The 16,123-nt window shown below is 42.1% G+C and overlaps 1 protein-coding gene across 2 annotated transcripts; it reads left to right on the top strand.

The window, feature by feature from the left end:
- The first annotated feature begins 880 nt into the window (after window positions 1–880).
- HMGXB4 (HMG-box containing 4) lies at window positions 881–16,107 on the top strand. Of its 2 annotated transcripts, XM_080363373.1 has the most exons (11): window positions 881–1,012; window positions 2,793–2,898; window positions 3,488–3,606; window positions 4,951–5,026; window positions 5,979–7,156; window positions 8,323–8,404; window positions 8,892–8,956; window positions 9,243–9,348; window positions 9,890–10,059; window positions 11,269–11,391; window positions 13,314–16,107. In XM_080363373.1, exons 2-11 carry the CDS (start codon window positions 2,868–2,870, stop codon window positions 13,356–13,358), a joined length of 1,995 nt encoding a protein of 664 aa, XP_080219499.1. In that variant the 5' UTR covers window positions 881–1,012; window positions 2,793–2,867; the 3' UTR covers window positions 13,359–16,107. The 2 variants fall into 2 exon arrangements, with proteins under 2 accessions (XP_080219499.1, XP_080219500.1); XM_080363374.1 differs by lacking the exons at window positions 881–1,012; window positions 2,793–2,898; window positions 3,488–3,606 and adding an exon at window positions 3,988–4,005.
- The last annotated feature ends 16 nt before the right edge of the window (window positions 16,108–16,123 follow it).

Raw genomic sequence — 16,123 nt, 5'->3', positions numbered from 1 at the left:
ATGCTAAAGAGACCCAGCTCCCTCAGCCTTTCCTCATAAGGGAGATGCTCCACTCCCTTAATCATCTTTGTGGCTCTAATTATACTGTTAAGCGGCATTTTTTGTTTTATCAGCACTGGGGAGCTCTGGGAATCATCTTCCATAAGTGCTCCAAAGATTGGATGCTCTTGTGTTGCTTATATTCAGATAATTGTTACATACGCATTACAATTTTTGAAAATTTTGGCATACATCTATACTAATTGATGATGTTACAATTGTTGAGTTTCTTACTTACAATACATCTATTAATTATTAGTTAAATATAAGCTAAACACACTGATCCTAAACAATGTGTTACTTAATCTTCTGTCTCCCTCTTGTCATGCAGAAGGATCTGAAACTTGAAAAATATCCCCTCATTTTGCAGATGGTCAGAAAGCATTTATCATGTCAGTTGGTTAATGACGGGTACGACTTTTGTAAGTTAGTGTACATTTATTTGGCAGCTTCTCTCCACCGGGCCCACACACTCGCACCAGGGCGGGCAAAGAAGGCCCGGCACAGGGTTCTCCAAACCTCTCCCGCGCTAGGAGCCGGGGGCCGCGGCGGGGAAAGCTGAACGTGTGGCGGCCGCGGCGCCAAAGCCGTGCGGCCCAGTGCGGGGCGCCGGCGTCCCCGGCCCCGCTCACCCCCCGAGAACGGCGATCCCCGCCTGGCCCCGCCATCGACGCGCTCGACAATCCCGCACCCCGCCTTCTCCCCCGCCCCGCCGGCGCCACGTTGGATGCGCTCGGCGCTCGGCTGGCTGCCCCTGGCCCCGGAGACAGCGGGACATCCCTCTTCTCCTTCTCCAAGATGGCGGCCGCGGGCGGCGCGGCGGGAAGCAGCGGTGCTGAGTGAGGCGGGCACGGTGTCTCCTCACCCTGCGGCTCGGCGCCGGCGGACCCTGTCACCGCTGGGCAGCCGGGGCACGCCTGAGCCCGCTGCAGGGGCGGGGCCGCGGGCTGGAGCGAGGCCGGAACCCGCTGAGGTGAGAGGGCGCGCGGGCGGGAGCGGGGCGGCCCAGCTCGCTTCAAACGGCGGCGGCGGGTCCGGGGGCGGTGGCGCGCATGCGCCGGCTGGGACGCGGGGCCTGGCCCGAGGTTTTTCCCCTCCGCCGCGCTCGGGGGCCCCGTTTGGGCCCGCCTGCCCCTGCGGCCCCCGCGGCCTCCCGGCTCCCTCAGAGCGCCCTCCGCTTCCACCCGCGGGCTGTGCGGTGGCCCCTCAGTTCAAGGACAGGGAACTGCTGGAGAGAGTCCAGCGCAGAGCAACAAAAATGATGAAGGGAGTGGAGCATCTCCCTTATGAGGAAAGGCTGAGGGAGCTGGGTCTCTTAAGCTTGGAGCAGAGGAGACTGAGGGGTGACCTCATTAAAGTTCATACATATGTAAAGGGTGAGTATCATGAGGATGGAGCCAGGCTCTTCTCGGTGACAACCAGTGATAGGACAAGGAGCAATGGGTATAAACTGGAACACAGGAGGTTCCACTTAAACTTGAGAAGAAACTTCTTAATGGGGAGGGTGACAGCACTGGAACAGGCTGCCCAGGGGGTTTGTGGAGTCTACAAATTGCTGTGCTTGCTACCAACAATGTATAGTTGTCAGAATATTGACTTGAAACATTTGGTGGCAGATGATTTTCCAAAAGCTGATGAAATAACATATATTCCTATGAACTTGAACATACATCTCCTGTGTACCTGCAAGCTTGATTTATTTGGGACTTTGTTGTTTCACTTAAGTAACTTCTATAGGATGAATATGTTGGACATTCTCCACCTCAGCAATGTATTTATAAATTTGAGGTATGTGCAAGGATGTACAAGCACACGTTCCCTGCTCTCCAGGTTTTCAAATGTAACTTTGGTGTGGAAAGATGACTGTGACAGCTACCAAGAGAAGCTGCATGGTCTTTGTGGTTGAACACTTACAGATGTGTGCACAAACACAGCAAATCTGTTAGGTTGAATTGCTTATGAGAAGAAGGTCAGTCTTTTCATGTTAAGCTGGTCTCTGACTGAAGAAAAAAAAAAGAAACGTTTACTCTGAGGGAACTAGAGTGTAGCTATTCCATAAAGGCACTGTCCTGCTGTATGCCAGCAGCTGTGGAACAGAGTGACTCAGTTAGAGGAGACCTGAAGCTTGGGGCCTGACAGGGGTTTGGGTGCTGTGGAAGCCCTAGCAAAAAGGAGCACTTTCTTCCATTCCCTCTCTCAGGCTGGCATTCAGAATGGCTGCAGTGATAGTGTCAGGAAACACATCAGAGGGATGCACACCTTCGCTACAAAATGAGCAGTTATTTAGTTCAAAACATTTGAAATAGTTCTTTTGTAGCACAATTATTCCTTCCTTCTATTCCTTCACTTCATCTGAGATTCAAGGGTTTGGACTTTCTTTTTAAACATCTCACTCTTTGCCACACTGGCTCCTTACAAAAAATGGTTTTGACACAAGTTCAGGTGCAGTTTTGAATGACATGAAAATTAAACTCAGCTATAAACTCACCTTCTTTCTATTTTTGTAAACAAATTACTTCTATGATTTGGAGTTTTTCCAAGGAAGAGGTGGTCTTATTATTTGTTTAAAATAATAGAAGAACATAATCCAGTTTAATTTTAAAAGAATATTCTGTGAAGCCTGAGGAGTGAGCATGAACCGATGAGAAGGTAGACTTCTTTCCCATTGCCTGACAGAGAATCTTCACTTGGTTGGGAGGAAGTTTCACATTTGATTCTTTACAGGAGGGTTATTTTCATTCTCTCTTTCTCAGGCCTTTTCCTGTAGATGGGAACAGGGCACGGAGCCCAGACGTGGCAACGCATTCTCAGGCTCCTGCAGGACCACCATGGCTTATGATGACTCCAAGAAGAAAGAAGGTATGACTGTTTCATAATCCCAGAAGGAGTTACAAAAAAAAAAGGGTACCCTCTGCAGCCTTTGCCAGGCCATGGAGTCAGAGTGAGAAGGGGAGCTGGTCTGCTGTGGAGCCCTTAAATTTAATCTGGCCATGTTGCTGGAAGATCCCAAGCCCTTGACTTTCAGGTGTACAGAGCTGGGATTAGAACATGGCAGAAATGGGTGGTATTTCCTAAGGCAAACACCTTGATTGGAAACTCTGCCACTGTAGCCTTTCTTCCTGCCAGGTCAGTGGAAGCATAGACCAGAGATGGGGATATGTTTTGTCATAGCAATATTGCTAAGGGAAATTGTCTTTAGGAAGAAGTATACAAGGGTTAGAAATGAAATCTTGAGTGATTGTGTTACAGCGTTAGAGCACTGAGACACATCCCTGTGGTCAGAGAGTACAGATCATTACCTTTTAGGCCCCTGTGCTTGGTTGTGTTTTGTGCATCATTCTGTGCCGGTGTGTGCTGTTATCTTATTTTGTGCATAGTCCACATGTCTATCGTTCCTTAGTGGGGTATTTAATTTCTTCCTTTTTTCTCCATTTGACATAAATCTTAGAGTTCTTAGAGAGCGATCGAAGTGTTGATGACGTGGGGCTGGCAACTGGCAGGATACAGCGAGAGAAAAAGCGCTCTTACAAGGATCTGCTGCAAGAGGGAGACGAGACAGCGACTCAGGTCAGGATGTTCTCCAAGAAAAAGTTGAAGGTGTAATGGTATGTGTAAAGCTAGTAACAGGATGGGTGGGTTTATCATTCTTTTTTATGTAGAAATGCATGTAGAAGACAGCAAGACCAGCTACTTGTGTCTTGTATTGTTCAGTAACTTTCCTGGGGAAAAGGCCAGTCTCAATTACAAGTGATACTGATTTTTCTGGCCTCAAAAAATAGGGTAATGCCCTAGTCTTGTTGTAGAACCTTGCAATTCGTAAGGTAAGAATGAGTAACTTTTTACACCAAAAGAAGGATTTTCAGAATTTATGTTTATAAATAGGCAGCAACGGATGAGTATAATGTTAACTGATGCGCTGTTGTCTTCCTGATTCTGCAGACAGCCTGAAACGATAGCTCTTGAGAGGTATGAACTTGCCCTATTCACCTCTTTGGGGCCTTAACTCTGAAATCACGTAGTGACAACTTAAGTTTCTTGAAAACTTTGCTCTTTGAGCTAAAATTTCTGCTGTTAGCTCAAAGGTGACTATCTTGTGATTGTTTGTTGTTGTTTTTTTTTTTAATCTGGAAAGCAAGGTCTAGTTGAAAATGAAAATCTTCTACCACACAGATGGAATTCTGTAGAGGAGCTTCATTTTTAGACCAAAAACTGGTCAAGAGACATGTAATAATTGTGTGACATGAGATATTAAGTCAATTTTTTGGCCCATCATTTTAATTGTCACCTCTCTGTACCTTCTTTCACTTATTTTATCTTCTTCAGCATATTAAACATGAACTGCTCACCTTCATTTTCAAGGCTTGACAGCCTGTGCATGCTTAGTTATTTCTTAGCTTTATTAAGAGGTAGATGTCTGTCTTCTATCAACTCATCAGCTGATCTCCAAATGCTGGCTTTCGTTCCCCATTTCTTAACACTTCCAAATATGCTTTTTCAAGTTTTCTTGTCTATTGCTCCACTCACCTGGGGGAGCTCCCTGTAGAGGTCTGTCTTTCAGTTCCTTATAGCCTTGTGCTGCAATGCCTACAGAAAGCTTGATGCTGGTTAGGTGGCTGATGTGCTGAAACCAATCCTGACTAATACCATTTTTTTTTGTATTCTCCCACCTTTCCATACTATGCTTTTTGTCTCTTACTTTAAACCTACACTGTGGGCTCTTGGGAACAGAGTATGTTTACTTGTTTTAGCACCTAGAATAATGATCCTGGTTCATACCTAGTGTTCCTTGATGTTACAGTAGTACAAATAATTCTTGATATCTCCTACAAATTGCTATCTATGTCAATAATCCATGTGAATCTCATATTGTTTCCCTCTTGTTGGTTAGCAAGTTTTTTCTTCTTATTCTAGGACAGTGACCTTTTTCCGGGGACAGAGCCTCACAAAAAGAAGAGAAAGCACTCCTCCGATGAGTTCTGCTACAGAGGTAAGATAGCAATCAGCCAGGGGAAGGGGCTAATGGATCATGACTTTGAGGAAGGGCTGCTGTTAAAGCAGTGCCTTCAAGCTTTGTGGTTAGCACTTCATGGGGGGAATGTACGTCAACCTGTCTTAGGATGAGTAATCAGAAACCTGACACTGATCAACACCAAACAGCAAAAGATTAGGGAATGATATTTTCAGAGTCTAGGTTAACAAGTTGTCATTGTTGAAGCTAGAGATCTTCCACCCCCCTTTTCATTGACAAGTTGTAGTTTTCTAACCCTTGCCTTCCCTTCCGGCATTTGCACTTCTTTTTTCCCTATTACATTTTAGGCTGTAATTTTACTTGGAGATAGTATTCCTTTCTCTGAATTTGTAAAGATAGGGTGCATCAGGGTTATAAATAAATGCTTTTGGGTTCAATTTAGATACAGAAGCATTATTCTCACAATTAATAAGCTGGCCAGAAAATGACAGTTCTGTTCATAAAAGATTTAATTTTGGCCCAGTGAAAAGAGAAAGCCAAGCTGAAATTTTTCAAAACCTGTTTTCAGAATTAAAAAGCTTGTGTTTTCAGTTCCTTGGTCTCACCTTGGCTAAAAATGGCACAAAAACCTTGCACTTGAGATGTAATTTCAGTCTAAATAAGATACATTTTCATCAGCATAAATAGTTTCACAATAGAATACAGTGTTTGAAGAAACTTCAAGAACTTTCCTACTCTGTCTTCCTACCTCAAATTATTTGACCAGCTCAGGCATTACAGGTCCTGAATCGTGTCAGTAAGGCCATGCTGAGCTGGCTACAAACTTCAGAGATCTTCTGTTTAAAGCAGGATGCAAATCCATTAGCTGTAATCGTAAGTCTTGCAGGATTCCCATTTAACTTCTTTGGGCTAGAATAATGCTGTCTTTAAGGGAATCATGTGGGTGTACTTTTCTCTTGACTTTTTTCAGGTGTTTCACCTTTGGATATACCATCAAAGAAGAAGAAAAAAACCGTTTCTAGCCCATCCTCAGCTGACACAACCATGGATTTACTCAAGACTGCCACCTCACCTTTGTCCACAAGCTCAAAGTCTTCAAAGAAAACCTCTGAGAAATCATCTTATTCTTCCTCTGGCCATTCCGAAAGCAAAAAGGAGCACCACAAGAAGAAGCTGAGTGGGAGCAGTGGGGAGCACTCAGTGGACGATGGCAGCTTCCACAAATCTAAAAAAATGAAGCCTCTCTATGTGAACACAGAGACACTCACTCTTCGTGAACCTGATGGCTTGAAGATGAAGCTCATCCTTTCACCAAAAGAGAAAAGTAATGCGGCAGATGATGACTCTTTTTCCTATTCTTCAGCACCAGCAGCTGCAAAGAAATCTTCAAAGAAATCAAGTCGAGATGAGCAAGGCTCGTTCCTTCTGGGTCATGAACTGCAGAGCTTCCTGAAGTCATCCCGGAAGAAGCACAAACCACATCCGGACACACATCCACCTTCTGAGAGTTTTGGTGCTGACACCCCCCTTTACTCAGAGGGTCATGGGAGCGAATATGAGGCTTCAGGTATGGAGGCACCACCAGAATCTGGTTCCTCATCTGGTGGGGAGTTGGAGGCTGGAGAGCTAGTGATAGATGACTCCTACCGGGAAATCAAGAAGAAGAAGAAGTCAAAAAAAAGTAAGAAGAAAAAGGACAAGGAGAAACACAGAGAAAAGAAGCACTCTAAGTCTAAAAGAAGTTCTGGACATGCTCCTGGAGCAGTAGCAGAAGCAACGGTGTCACCACCACCACCACCTCCCAGTACCCACTATGTTCTTCCTCCACCTCCTCCTGCAGTTTTTCATTCAGATGGTCAAAGTGAGAAGAGAAGGAAGAAGGAGGACAAGGAGAAGGACAGATCTGAGAAATGGGAAAAGGACAGGGAAAAGGAAAAGGAAAGAGAAAAAGAAAAAGACAAAGAAAAAGAAAGAGAACGAGAGAAGGAAAGAGAAAGGGAAAAGGAAAGAGAAAAAGAAAAGGAAAGAGAAAAAGAAAAGGAAAGAGAAAGGGAAAAGGAAAGAGAAAGGGAAAAGGAAAGAGAAAAAGAAAAGGAAAGAGAAAAGGAAAAAGAAAAGGAAAGAGAAAGAGAAAAGGAAAGAGAAAAAGTAAGGAGAACTTGGAGGGAAAGTAGAAGTTGGGTGATGGGTAATGGTGAATTACAAAGACATGTTAAATTGAAACAGAAAGATAACTAATAACGAGATCAATGGTTTCACTGAAGCATGTTTGTAAAAATGTGTCAGTCACTGTGACTTCTGTTTGTAGCAAAATGAATATATATCATTCTGGTTTTGTGTCACAGGCAGTCTTTAGCCAATAGAGGATCTTTGAAAAGGTTATACTTAATTTGCTTATTACAGGTTGTATACCAAACACAGCTGCATCATTTTCTAAAGCAACCAGTTCTAGCTATTGCCAGGCAGACTTTCGGACTAGTAATCCATCATCACATTTCCTGTAAAAAAGGAATCGAGCTCTAACGTGAAAAGTGAATATATTTACCCATTTACTCCTGTTTTCAAATGAAATTCTAAGTCTTACAGACTACTACATTCCCAGTTCTGTCCTGCACTCATAAATTCAGTTTTCCATGGTTGGTGTATAAAAATGTAAGTAGAAGAAATGGTAGCTAGCATATGAATGAGTTTACAGGTGATAGCACTGCAGCTGTGTAAATGGGGAAAAGCAGCTTCTGTTTGTTTAGAGAAACAAGAGTTGCTTTGTGTCAGGAAATGGGCAGACATAGCCCAAATTTGTTCAGCCATTATTCTGTTCTGTTTGGTAAGTTTTCTCTGATCATAGCTCATCAACTGCTTATGCCTCTGCTGTCAGTGCACTTATACTGTATTTCCCTACCAGTCTGAAGTATTTTGTAAGGATGCAAAGAATGGAACAAAACATTATGATGAGGACTGAATTGTTTTGACAAATCTATGATAAGTACCGCGAATAGTAAGACAGATAGTTCTAAGATACATTAACAGAGTTGTATGTTGGTCCTAAGATTTAGAGTATGAAGTTGTAACTTATGAATGAAAAGCATTGATAGAGTTGTTGTAAGATAAGCCTTGTACTAAGGCTAGTTCTGGCTGGTTCCTGGGCTTTCATAAATTCCAAATTCAGCCAGAACCTGTAAAACACTGCTTTTTTAATTTCCTGATCTAAGCACCACAACTTTATTTAAATCTTCAATAAATGCCAAGTTCTTATTAAATTCAAGTAGGTCACATTATAATTAAAAATATGTGTTTTCATTTCTTCTTCTGACTAGCCAAAGAAGAAAAATATGTCTGCCTACCAAGTGTTCTGTAAGGAATATCGTACAACTATTGTGTCTGAGCACCCTGGAATAGGTGAGAGAGTAATCTAGCCTTTTCTTCTCTTGATTATACAATAGCCAGGTTAATTAGCAGAACATACTGTCTCTCTTAAAGAATCTGCCAATCTTCTTCAAATAAGAGGTGGCAAAGGGACAGGAGCGGATTTCATTGTTTTATGATTGCATGTTAACCAAGCTGTGAATCTGGATAAAGAAATTATTAGCTCTTTGGTATTTTACTTAAAGAGTTATCTTCATTGTCTCACTTTTCTGTAAATACACGTGTGACTTTATATTCCCGGTATCAGCTTTTTTTTTTTCCATTTTTCCATTTTAAACAGTAATGGGAATGCACACTGGCAATCATTTTCAGGACAGTGTGGAGAATTCCAGTTGTGGAATGGATTGCTTCCTAAAAGTGTATGCATAAGCCAGTACATTTCCTATGTTCTCTCCATGATTTATTATTTCATTTGTTTTAAACATCTGCTTTAAACATTTTTCTTCTTTCCTTCTGCCAGATTTTGGAGAGCTAAGTAAAAAACTGGCAGAGGTGTGGAAGCAGCTACCTGAGAAGGATAAACTGGTGAGTGTGTGTGAGATGTTTTTGTAAAATTGTTCCTGTGAACTAGGTGCTTAGGTCAGAATATGCTGGCAGCATTGCTGCCACACCTTGAAAGATGCTACCTATGTTCCCAAAGCATGGAAAGTATGGAAACCTTGCCCTTGTGATCATAAAAGAATCTGTTTTCTTCTCATGGCATTGCTTCACCAGTTAGCTACATAACGTCAATGTACCTCCAGGTTCTGGCATCAGGTAACAGAATTACCTAATGTTACAAATCTCTCTTTTCATTCTGTGGTAACTGCAGATCTGGAAACAGAAAGCCCAGTATCTACAACACAAGCAGAATAAAGCAGAGGCCACCACTGTGAAGAGAAAAGCATCAACTTCAGATGGTGCGCCAAAAATTAAAGGTAATTGTTGCGCTTTATTTGCTCTGGTCTTCTTTCTTGGCCAGGGAAGATAGCATTGCCTGTGGAATAAAGAACAAAGGTCCTTTCCTGCTTCACACCCCTACCTACTTTCTCAGAACTCTTGACCTTAACTCATCATATTACTCAAAAACAACATTTCTGTAAGAGTGAGAATGACATCAGCTTTTTTTTTTTTTAATCCTTGTCTAATTTGTAGCATGGTATTATTTCTAGCAGTTCAGGAATTGAAATGTAAATCAAAAACAGGCAGCAGGGAAGTTCTAGTGGGATTAGCTTGCTGCAAGAGGAAAAAGGGTTGTTTTTGGCTTGGTATCTTTGTTTACCCAGTCTCCTGGATTGTATTTAGCTGAGGTAGATGCTTTGCACACATAGAAGGAAAGTTTCGACTCCAAAGGCCACAGGACCACCTCCACATAACTGTTTAAGTACCTCATGCCTTGGAGATTTGAACTTTACTAAGTCAATAGGCTCGTAAGTAAAAGAATGAGAGAATATGGAATTTCAATTTGTGCGTTTCCAGCTTCTCCGACAAGAGTGGTTTCCCCTCATAAAAAATCCCCCACCAGCACCGTGGTGGTGTCCTCGTCACCAGCCAAAGTCCCTGAGACAGATCCTATTGATGTAGCTGCACACTTACAGCTATTGGGTGAATCTCTGAGCCTCATTGGACACAGACTGCAGGAAACAGAGGTGAGTCTCTAACCAGCAATGTCACAGTGATGTCAAGTAATCTATACACAAGATTGGGGGAGATTGTTATTTTATTTTACTTAAAAGCTTAGCCAATGCTTTTCTGTTAGGAAGATAGATTAGAGATGGTATGTTTTGTTTCTTTGATGCATTGCTACTTGTTTTCAGTGAAATAAAAAGCCTTCTGTCTCAAAGACAGGCCCTTTGCAACCCTAGGTCCTTGAAGGTGATTCTTAGTTCAACAGACTCTTCAGTCTTTCCTTACTTTATATTCACCTTGGATCTGGTACTTCCTTGCTATCTTTGCCATTCTCTGGTCCAGTTTCTGTTACTGTTTCAAGGCTTCTTAGAAAACCGTCAGAGGAGGCCTTTGCCAAGATAGTTTTGTATGTCCTGTTGTTTTCTGGCAGTATCATATTGCCAGTGCTTTGGATAGGGGCCACTATTGTTTCAACATACCTGGTAATGTAGAAGATGTCATATTTTAATGGTTTCCTGCTGTTAGATAGAGTGATTGTATGTGGGTGTGCATGTGCACATACACGCATCCCACCCCACCCCCCAAACCTGTAAGGGGAGCACTTATTTGACTCAAATAATATCATTGAATTTTATGGATAATATGATCATCTCATCCCACTATGCTTGTTTGTTGTATCAGTGGTAAAATAAAATGTGCTTGCATTTTGTTTCTGGTATGACCGATTGATGTCATTCTTCAGAGAAGCAATCACGTTGAAATCTCCCCCTTGATAGAAAGGCAGGCAAACAAATTCCCTTTCCTGATAGCGTATCAATAACTAAAACATTTGTTACAGACTTAGCATTTCTTTGGACTTTAATAATAAAACAACAATTGTCTTTAGGACTCATGTAGTTAACAAAATAGGTGGTACAAAATGGTAAAGGAATTGCATTACAAAAATGGTGGAATTAAGTGTTTTGTGCAACTGTCAAGTTTCTGACCTTTTCTGATGTTCCCTACTTTTTTCCTATACCAGACTGTTGCTTAATGAATCCTTAAATGTTTTGAGCCAGCAGTCTCTCTGTGAAGTTCATGGCATAGTTTTGTTACTGTGTAAATTATGAAAGTGGACTAGAAGAGCTTAAGAGTGAAGATACTGTATCTTCATGAAAACCAATACAATTGTGGGAGAACCATCATTCCCACTACTCATTCCTATGCATTTTTTCTTCCCTTACTTCCAGGGAATGGTGGCTGTTTCAGGAAGTTTGTCAGTACTTCTAGATTCAATCGTCTGTGCTTTGGGCCCGTTAGCGTGTCTGACCACGCAACTACCTGAGTTGAATGGCTGCCCCAAGCATGTTTTGGTGAGTTCCTTGTGGTTATTTCCATTCTAGCACTGTTAATTTTAGTAGAGTCAAGCTAGAGTTTTTGATGAATCAGTCTTGTGATATGATTATAATTCCAGTACAACACAAAAATTGTTTTGGTCACAGATTTTTATAGAGGAATATTTCTTGAAATTCTTTGAAATGTTACTGGTTTAAGGTATTGTGCAACTCTTTTCTTTCTGGTGGCAACTGACTTAATATTTGTACCATTGATTGCATTGTGTATAGATCTTCTTTTAGTGACTGAATCAATCCATCCAAATCAAATAGAAGGCCTGTATACATTCATTTTGATCTCTAAATTTCCATTGAAAATGAAAAAGCACCTTCCAGCTGCTCTGTATCACACAACATATTTTTCCTTTAATAGCATGAAAAACTTGTGATCTCGGGATTCCAAATGCAGGGCCTGTTGCGTGGGGCTGTAACCTTCTCCAAGGAAAGAAAAATAGTCTCTGTTTTAAGGAACTGCGTAACTACAGGTTCTTTTCCACCTTAAACTACATTTTCTATTGAGCCCTGATTTAGCAAGGCATCTATGTAGTGTGATGTGGACATAGATTAAAATGGCAGCAGCATAAAAGAAATCAGGAGCCAGACCTCCAGCAGGAGACATGAATAAAGCAGAGAAGGAGAGGAGCAGAAATGAAAAATAAATATATATTCTGCAAAAGTTAAGAGATTAAAAACTAATCTGGCAGAACAAAAAAGGGATATGAACTGGCATGTCATAATAGGGCAGCCCAGACATTGATTCATTCTGAAAAAGCACTATTAACAACAACAACGAAGGTGACGACTTAGGCTGTGTGCTCCCACAAACTGGTTCTCTGCACAAAAGCTGAGTCAGTGGGGTGTTCCCTCCTAAGCCCTGGAAGAACATCCTATGCTTTTTTTCCTTCTTGCTTGCCAAGTGCATTCAGAGCCATGACAGCACATGACTAATGGTGCATTTATTGGAAACTTGATCAACTTATAAGGAGCAGTGGAGCTTTAAGTGGATTAAGGCACTTGTCCTTCAGTTCTGAAAACTAGTATTCAGACTTGAATAATGAATTATTCTGAGTTTTACAATCAGATACATAACGACAGCGGTAGTATAAGACGTGGATAAAATTGTCAGTGGTCGTGTTGCATGTGGGATGCAATTAATCTTTTCAGTCAGTAGGTGGCACTGTTAAATTCTAGAATCACAACTGATGCAGATTCAGCTCCTCTGTCTTAAGGAATTAAAAGGTGGTGTTCCTAAGGCCTTCTTCAGCCATCCAGCCACAAGCTTGAGCTTACTGAAATACTGCATTTGAAGAACGTGCAGATAGTATACTGATGAGTCTTGGTTTTTGATGTGCACAAGGACTTTTACTCTCAGAACTGTATTATATTTTTGTAAGGAAAACTGGAGGGTACTTCTTTTTTCCATCTGACACCCTATTAATGGGTGTGTTTGAGGGTTTTGTCTTTACTTGTACATGCAGAATTTAATAAAGGACTTGTGAGTGTAAAGTCAAGTGGTTTTTTTTATATGCTACAACTTTGATCACTTTGCTCAAGTCCTTTATAACTAGTCTTTCCTGTGGTTGGTGTGATATGGTTGATGTGGCTTCTTTCATATTTGGAGATAAGAGTATGAGGTTTGTAAAGAGGAGGTCACTTGGGGAAAGCCTCAAGCACTTTCATTGTTTCCGTGTGTTTACAAATAGTGAGTGGTTAGTTAACTTACATTTCCAAAATATGAAAATAAGCCTAGCAGTGATGGTGATGACGACACAGATTTGTTTGTTTCATCATAGGATAACTTGTAAGACAAGTGACCATGCTTAGTACCCTTGTCTGTGTCATTTTTTAAGGATTTTGAGTCATTACCTAACACTAAAAAAACCCTGAATTTCTTTTCCCAGTCAAACACACTAGACAACATCGCCTACATCATGCCTGGACTTTGATGGGAGAGGATCCTGGGACGTACTCAGCCTCTGTGTAACTGACTTGCGTATACATGTACTACACCGGCACTCCAAAAGGGCTCCGTGTGTAGGGTTTTAAAGTTTTATGTCTGTGTAGTATATATGTAGGATTGTAACTATTTGACTTCTATTTTATGAAAAGTTGTGAAGTTAAGCTGAGAAAACCCTATTGTGTTGGTTAGTGAAATGTCCTCCAATCTGAGAGTATTTTGAATGAACAATTCAGAAGGCTCTTGAGATACTCGCCTTAAGTTCAGATCCTTTAGTGGGGGAAGCAGCCAGAGAATGGACTTTTCAATATAAAGAAAAAAAATAAATGTCACCGTGAGAGCAGTCATTGAAACAGGTGGCCCAGAGTGGCTGTTGACTCTCCATCCTTGATATATTCAAAAACCGAATGAGCAGCCTGCTCTATTTGGGCTTTCTTTAAGCAGGGAGATGGACCAGATGAGCTCCCAATATCCCTTCCAACCTAAACTATTCTGATATTCTATGTGCAGGTAGAGATTATAATATATTTTGGACCAAGGAATAGTATTGAACTCTTCACCAGCCCTATTTCTAACTGTTTTTCAGTTTAAAATCTGCTGCTTGAGGGGAAAGCTGAATAGCTGATCAAAGATACAGAGGTCTTTACCTCTTGGTCACTTCTTCTGACCACCCCTCTTCAGTCAGTAATAACTTATATTTGTCGGTATCAGCTGACTGGTTTGGTAGCTGGCATTTGAAGTAAAGCGGAAGATGACAATTAATTTAATCTTTTCTTGTGAACTTGCACCCAAATTGTCTTTAGGACAATCTATCAACCAACTACATTGGCTTGAGAGGATGAACCTCCAGCTGGTTTTTCCAGGGCATGGTCAGCCTGCTTTGATGGAGAGGAGCGTGGAAGCAGATTGGGAAAAACTTGGGATTGCTTCTGCCCATCTTGCTGCTGTTTTGTGAACAATCAGCTTTGTTTTCTGAGGTGGCTGATCCCCCATCCCTTTCACCAGCAGTACTGAAAGAGCTGTGGTGCTGCTGCGAAGCAGTGACTGATGACCAGTTTGAAGCAGTTATGGCTAGGTAAGGCACATATGGGTTGATGGAACCGATTCCCCTTCCAGACACATACTTGGTGTTTGGTTTTCTACTGCTCTAGAAGAGGAGCCGCAGGAGAGCACTTGGTTCTCATAGGGGCTTTTGTCTGTCTGTATGTACGTGTATGTGGTGTTCATATCATATGTATTTAACTTTTACAGATATCTGTAACAGATTTTAATTTATCCTGTATATTTCTCTGTGTGTCTGTATATATATACATATTTTAAAAGCAAAAATCCCTCCTTCCACCAACAGTGCGTAGAAAATATGAATCAAGTTTGCTTCACCCCACTTCCTGCAGGAATCAGCTAGTTATGTGTGTCATAGTATGATGTTGTATGGGGAAACACCAGAAGATTTTAAGTGTTTGTAGAAACAGGCTATCTTGTGAAGGCAGCTAGAACAACTGAACTACAATGTGGCTCTAGCCTTTCCAGCCTTATAAAAGTTTTTAAATGACAGAAGAGCACTTATTTACGTCAAATCTGAAGTGTAGCTTCTGTTTTTCAGGGCAGTTGTAAGCGAACTGTCCCTCATTGTGGCTGGGCCCCAGATCATATTTAAATTAAATCCTCAGTTGTGTGGAAGGGTTTTTCTCCCCGTTCCTCCTTACCATGTATTCCCCAGCTGTGCCTATGCAAGGTAGATGATCTCTTACAGAGCTTTTCTCAGTGCACTGTTAGATTTTCTCGACAGTGGAGGAGGCAGGTTCTCAGACCACCTCACAAGTTCTCAACGCAAGCCTCATACCTGAGTGTACATGTTTTAACAACATATGACTAATCCCAGTGAGCCTGGAATTGGGAAGGGCCCTGGAGGGCTGCAGCCTGATCCCACTTCGGGTCCTGGTGCGTACTAAAGCATCTGCTCTCAGTAGCGGCACAAAATACTTGGCTCTTTCCAGCCCCTTGCAGTTGAGAGCATTGTGGTGCAGGGGTAGATCTGCTTGCTAAGGAAAAGAAGGGGATCAGCTTTACCTTTGTCGTCTCTACAATGGAAAACTCTTGAAGAGTTTGAAAAACAACCCTGGTGTATTGTATTTTTATTTAAAATTTGTACACTTTGTATAATCTGTATCTTGTGGTATTTGGTACTAGAGGGAAAACTTTGGCAAGACTTAGCCGTTTTTATATTTTTGTTATTTCCTTGCTGTTTGATCCAGATTACGTTACACTTATACACAGAAACTTTTTTGTACTGTACTTACAATATATTTTTTTTTTTAATGTTTGGAGTACTGTCATTCATTTCTGGCATGCACTGTGTTTTTTGCAACTGCTGTTAGTACTGTTAGGGCACATAGCGTTTTTCAGCAGAACACGTCCAGTTCCAAAGTCGTTAAACTCCGTTTGCAGGCCAGCTATGCTGCTTCCAGTAGCACAGTTCACCCACAGTATCACTCGGAGAACACTGACAATTTGGGGCCCTTTCTGAGGGGGGTCGCACTGCCGATAGCACCGGGGCCCTTTTCCTCCCCGCTGCCCCCCCTCCCACTCGTTGAGAGCCGCACAGGGCACCCGAGCCAGTGGCAGAAGACGGCGTTCGATCGTGATTCACGTTGGTTATTCGCGCGTCCCCGTTGCCGGGGCCCGAGTGTCGGCGGTTGCAGCCGCGGCTCGGGCGGGCGGCGGCTCAGCCCGGTGCAGGACGCAGAGCTTCGC

This window comes from Nesoenas mayeri (genome assembly GCF_963082525.1).
Source record: "Nesoenas mayeri genome assembly, chromosome: 1".
NCBI lineage: Eukaryota > Metazoa > Chordata > Aves > Columbiformes > Columbidae > Nesoenas > Nesoenas mayeri.
This window is presented reverse-complemented; position numbering and strand designations above follow the sequence as displayed.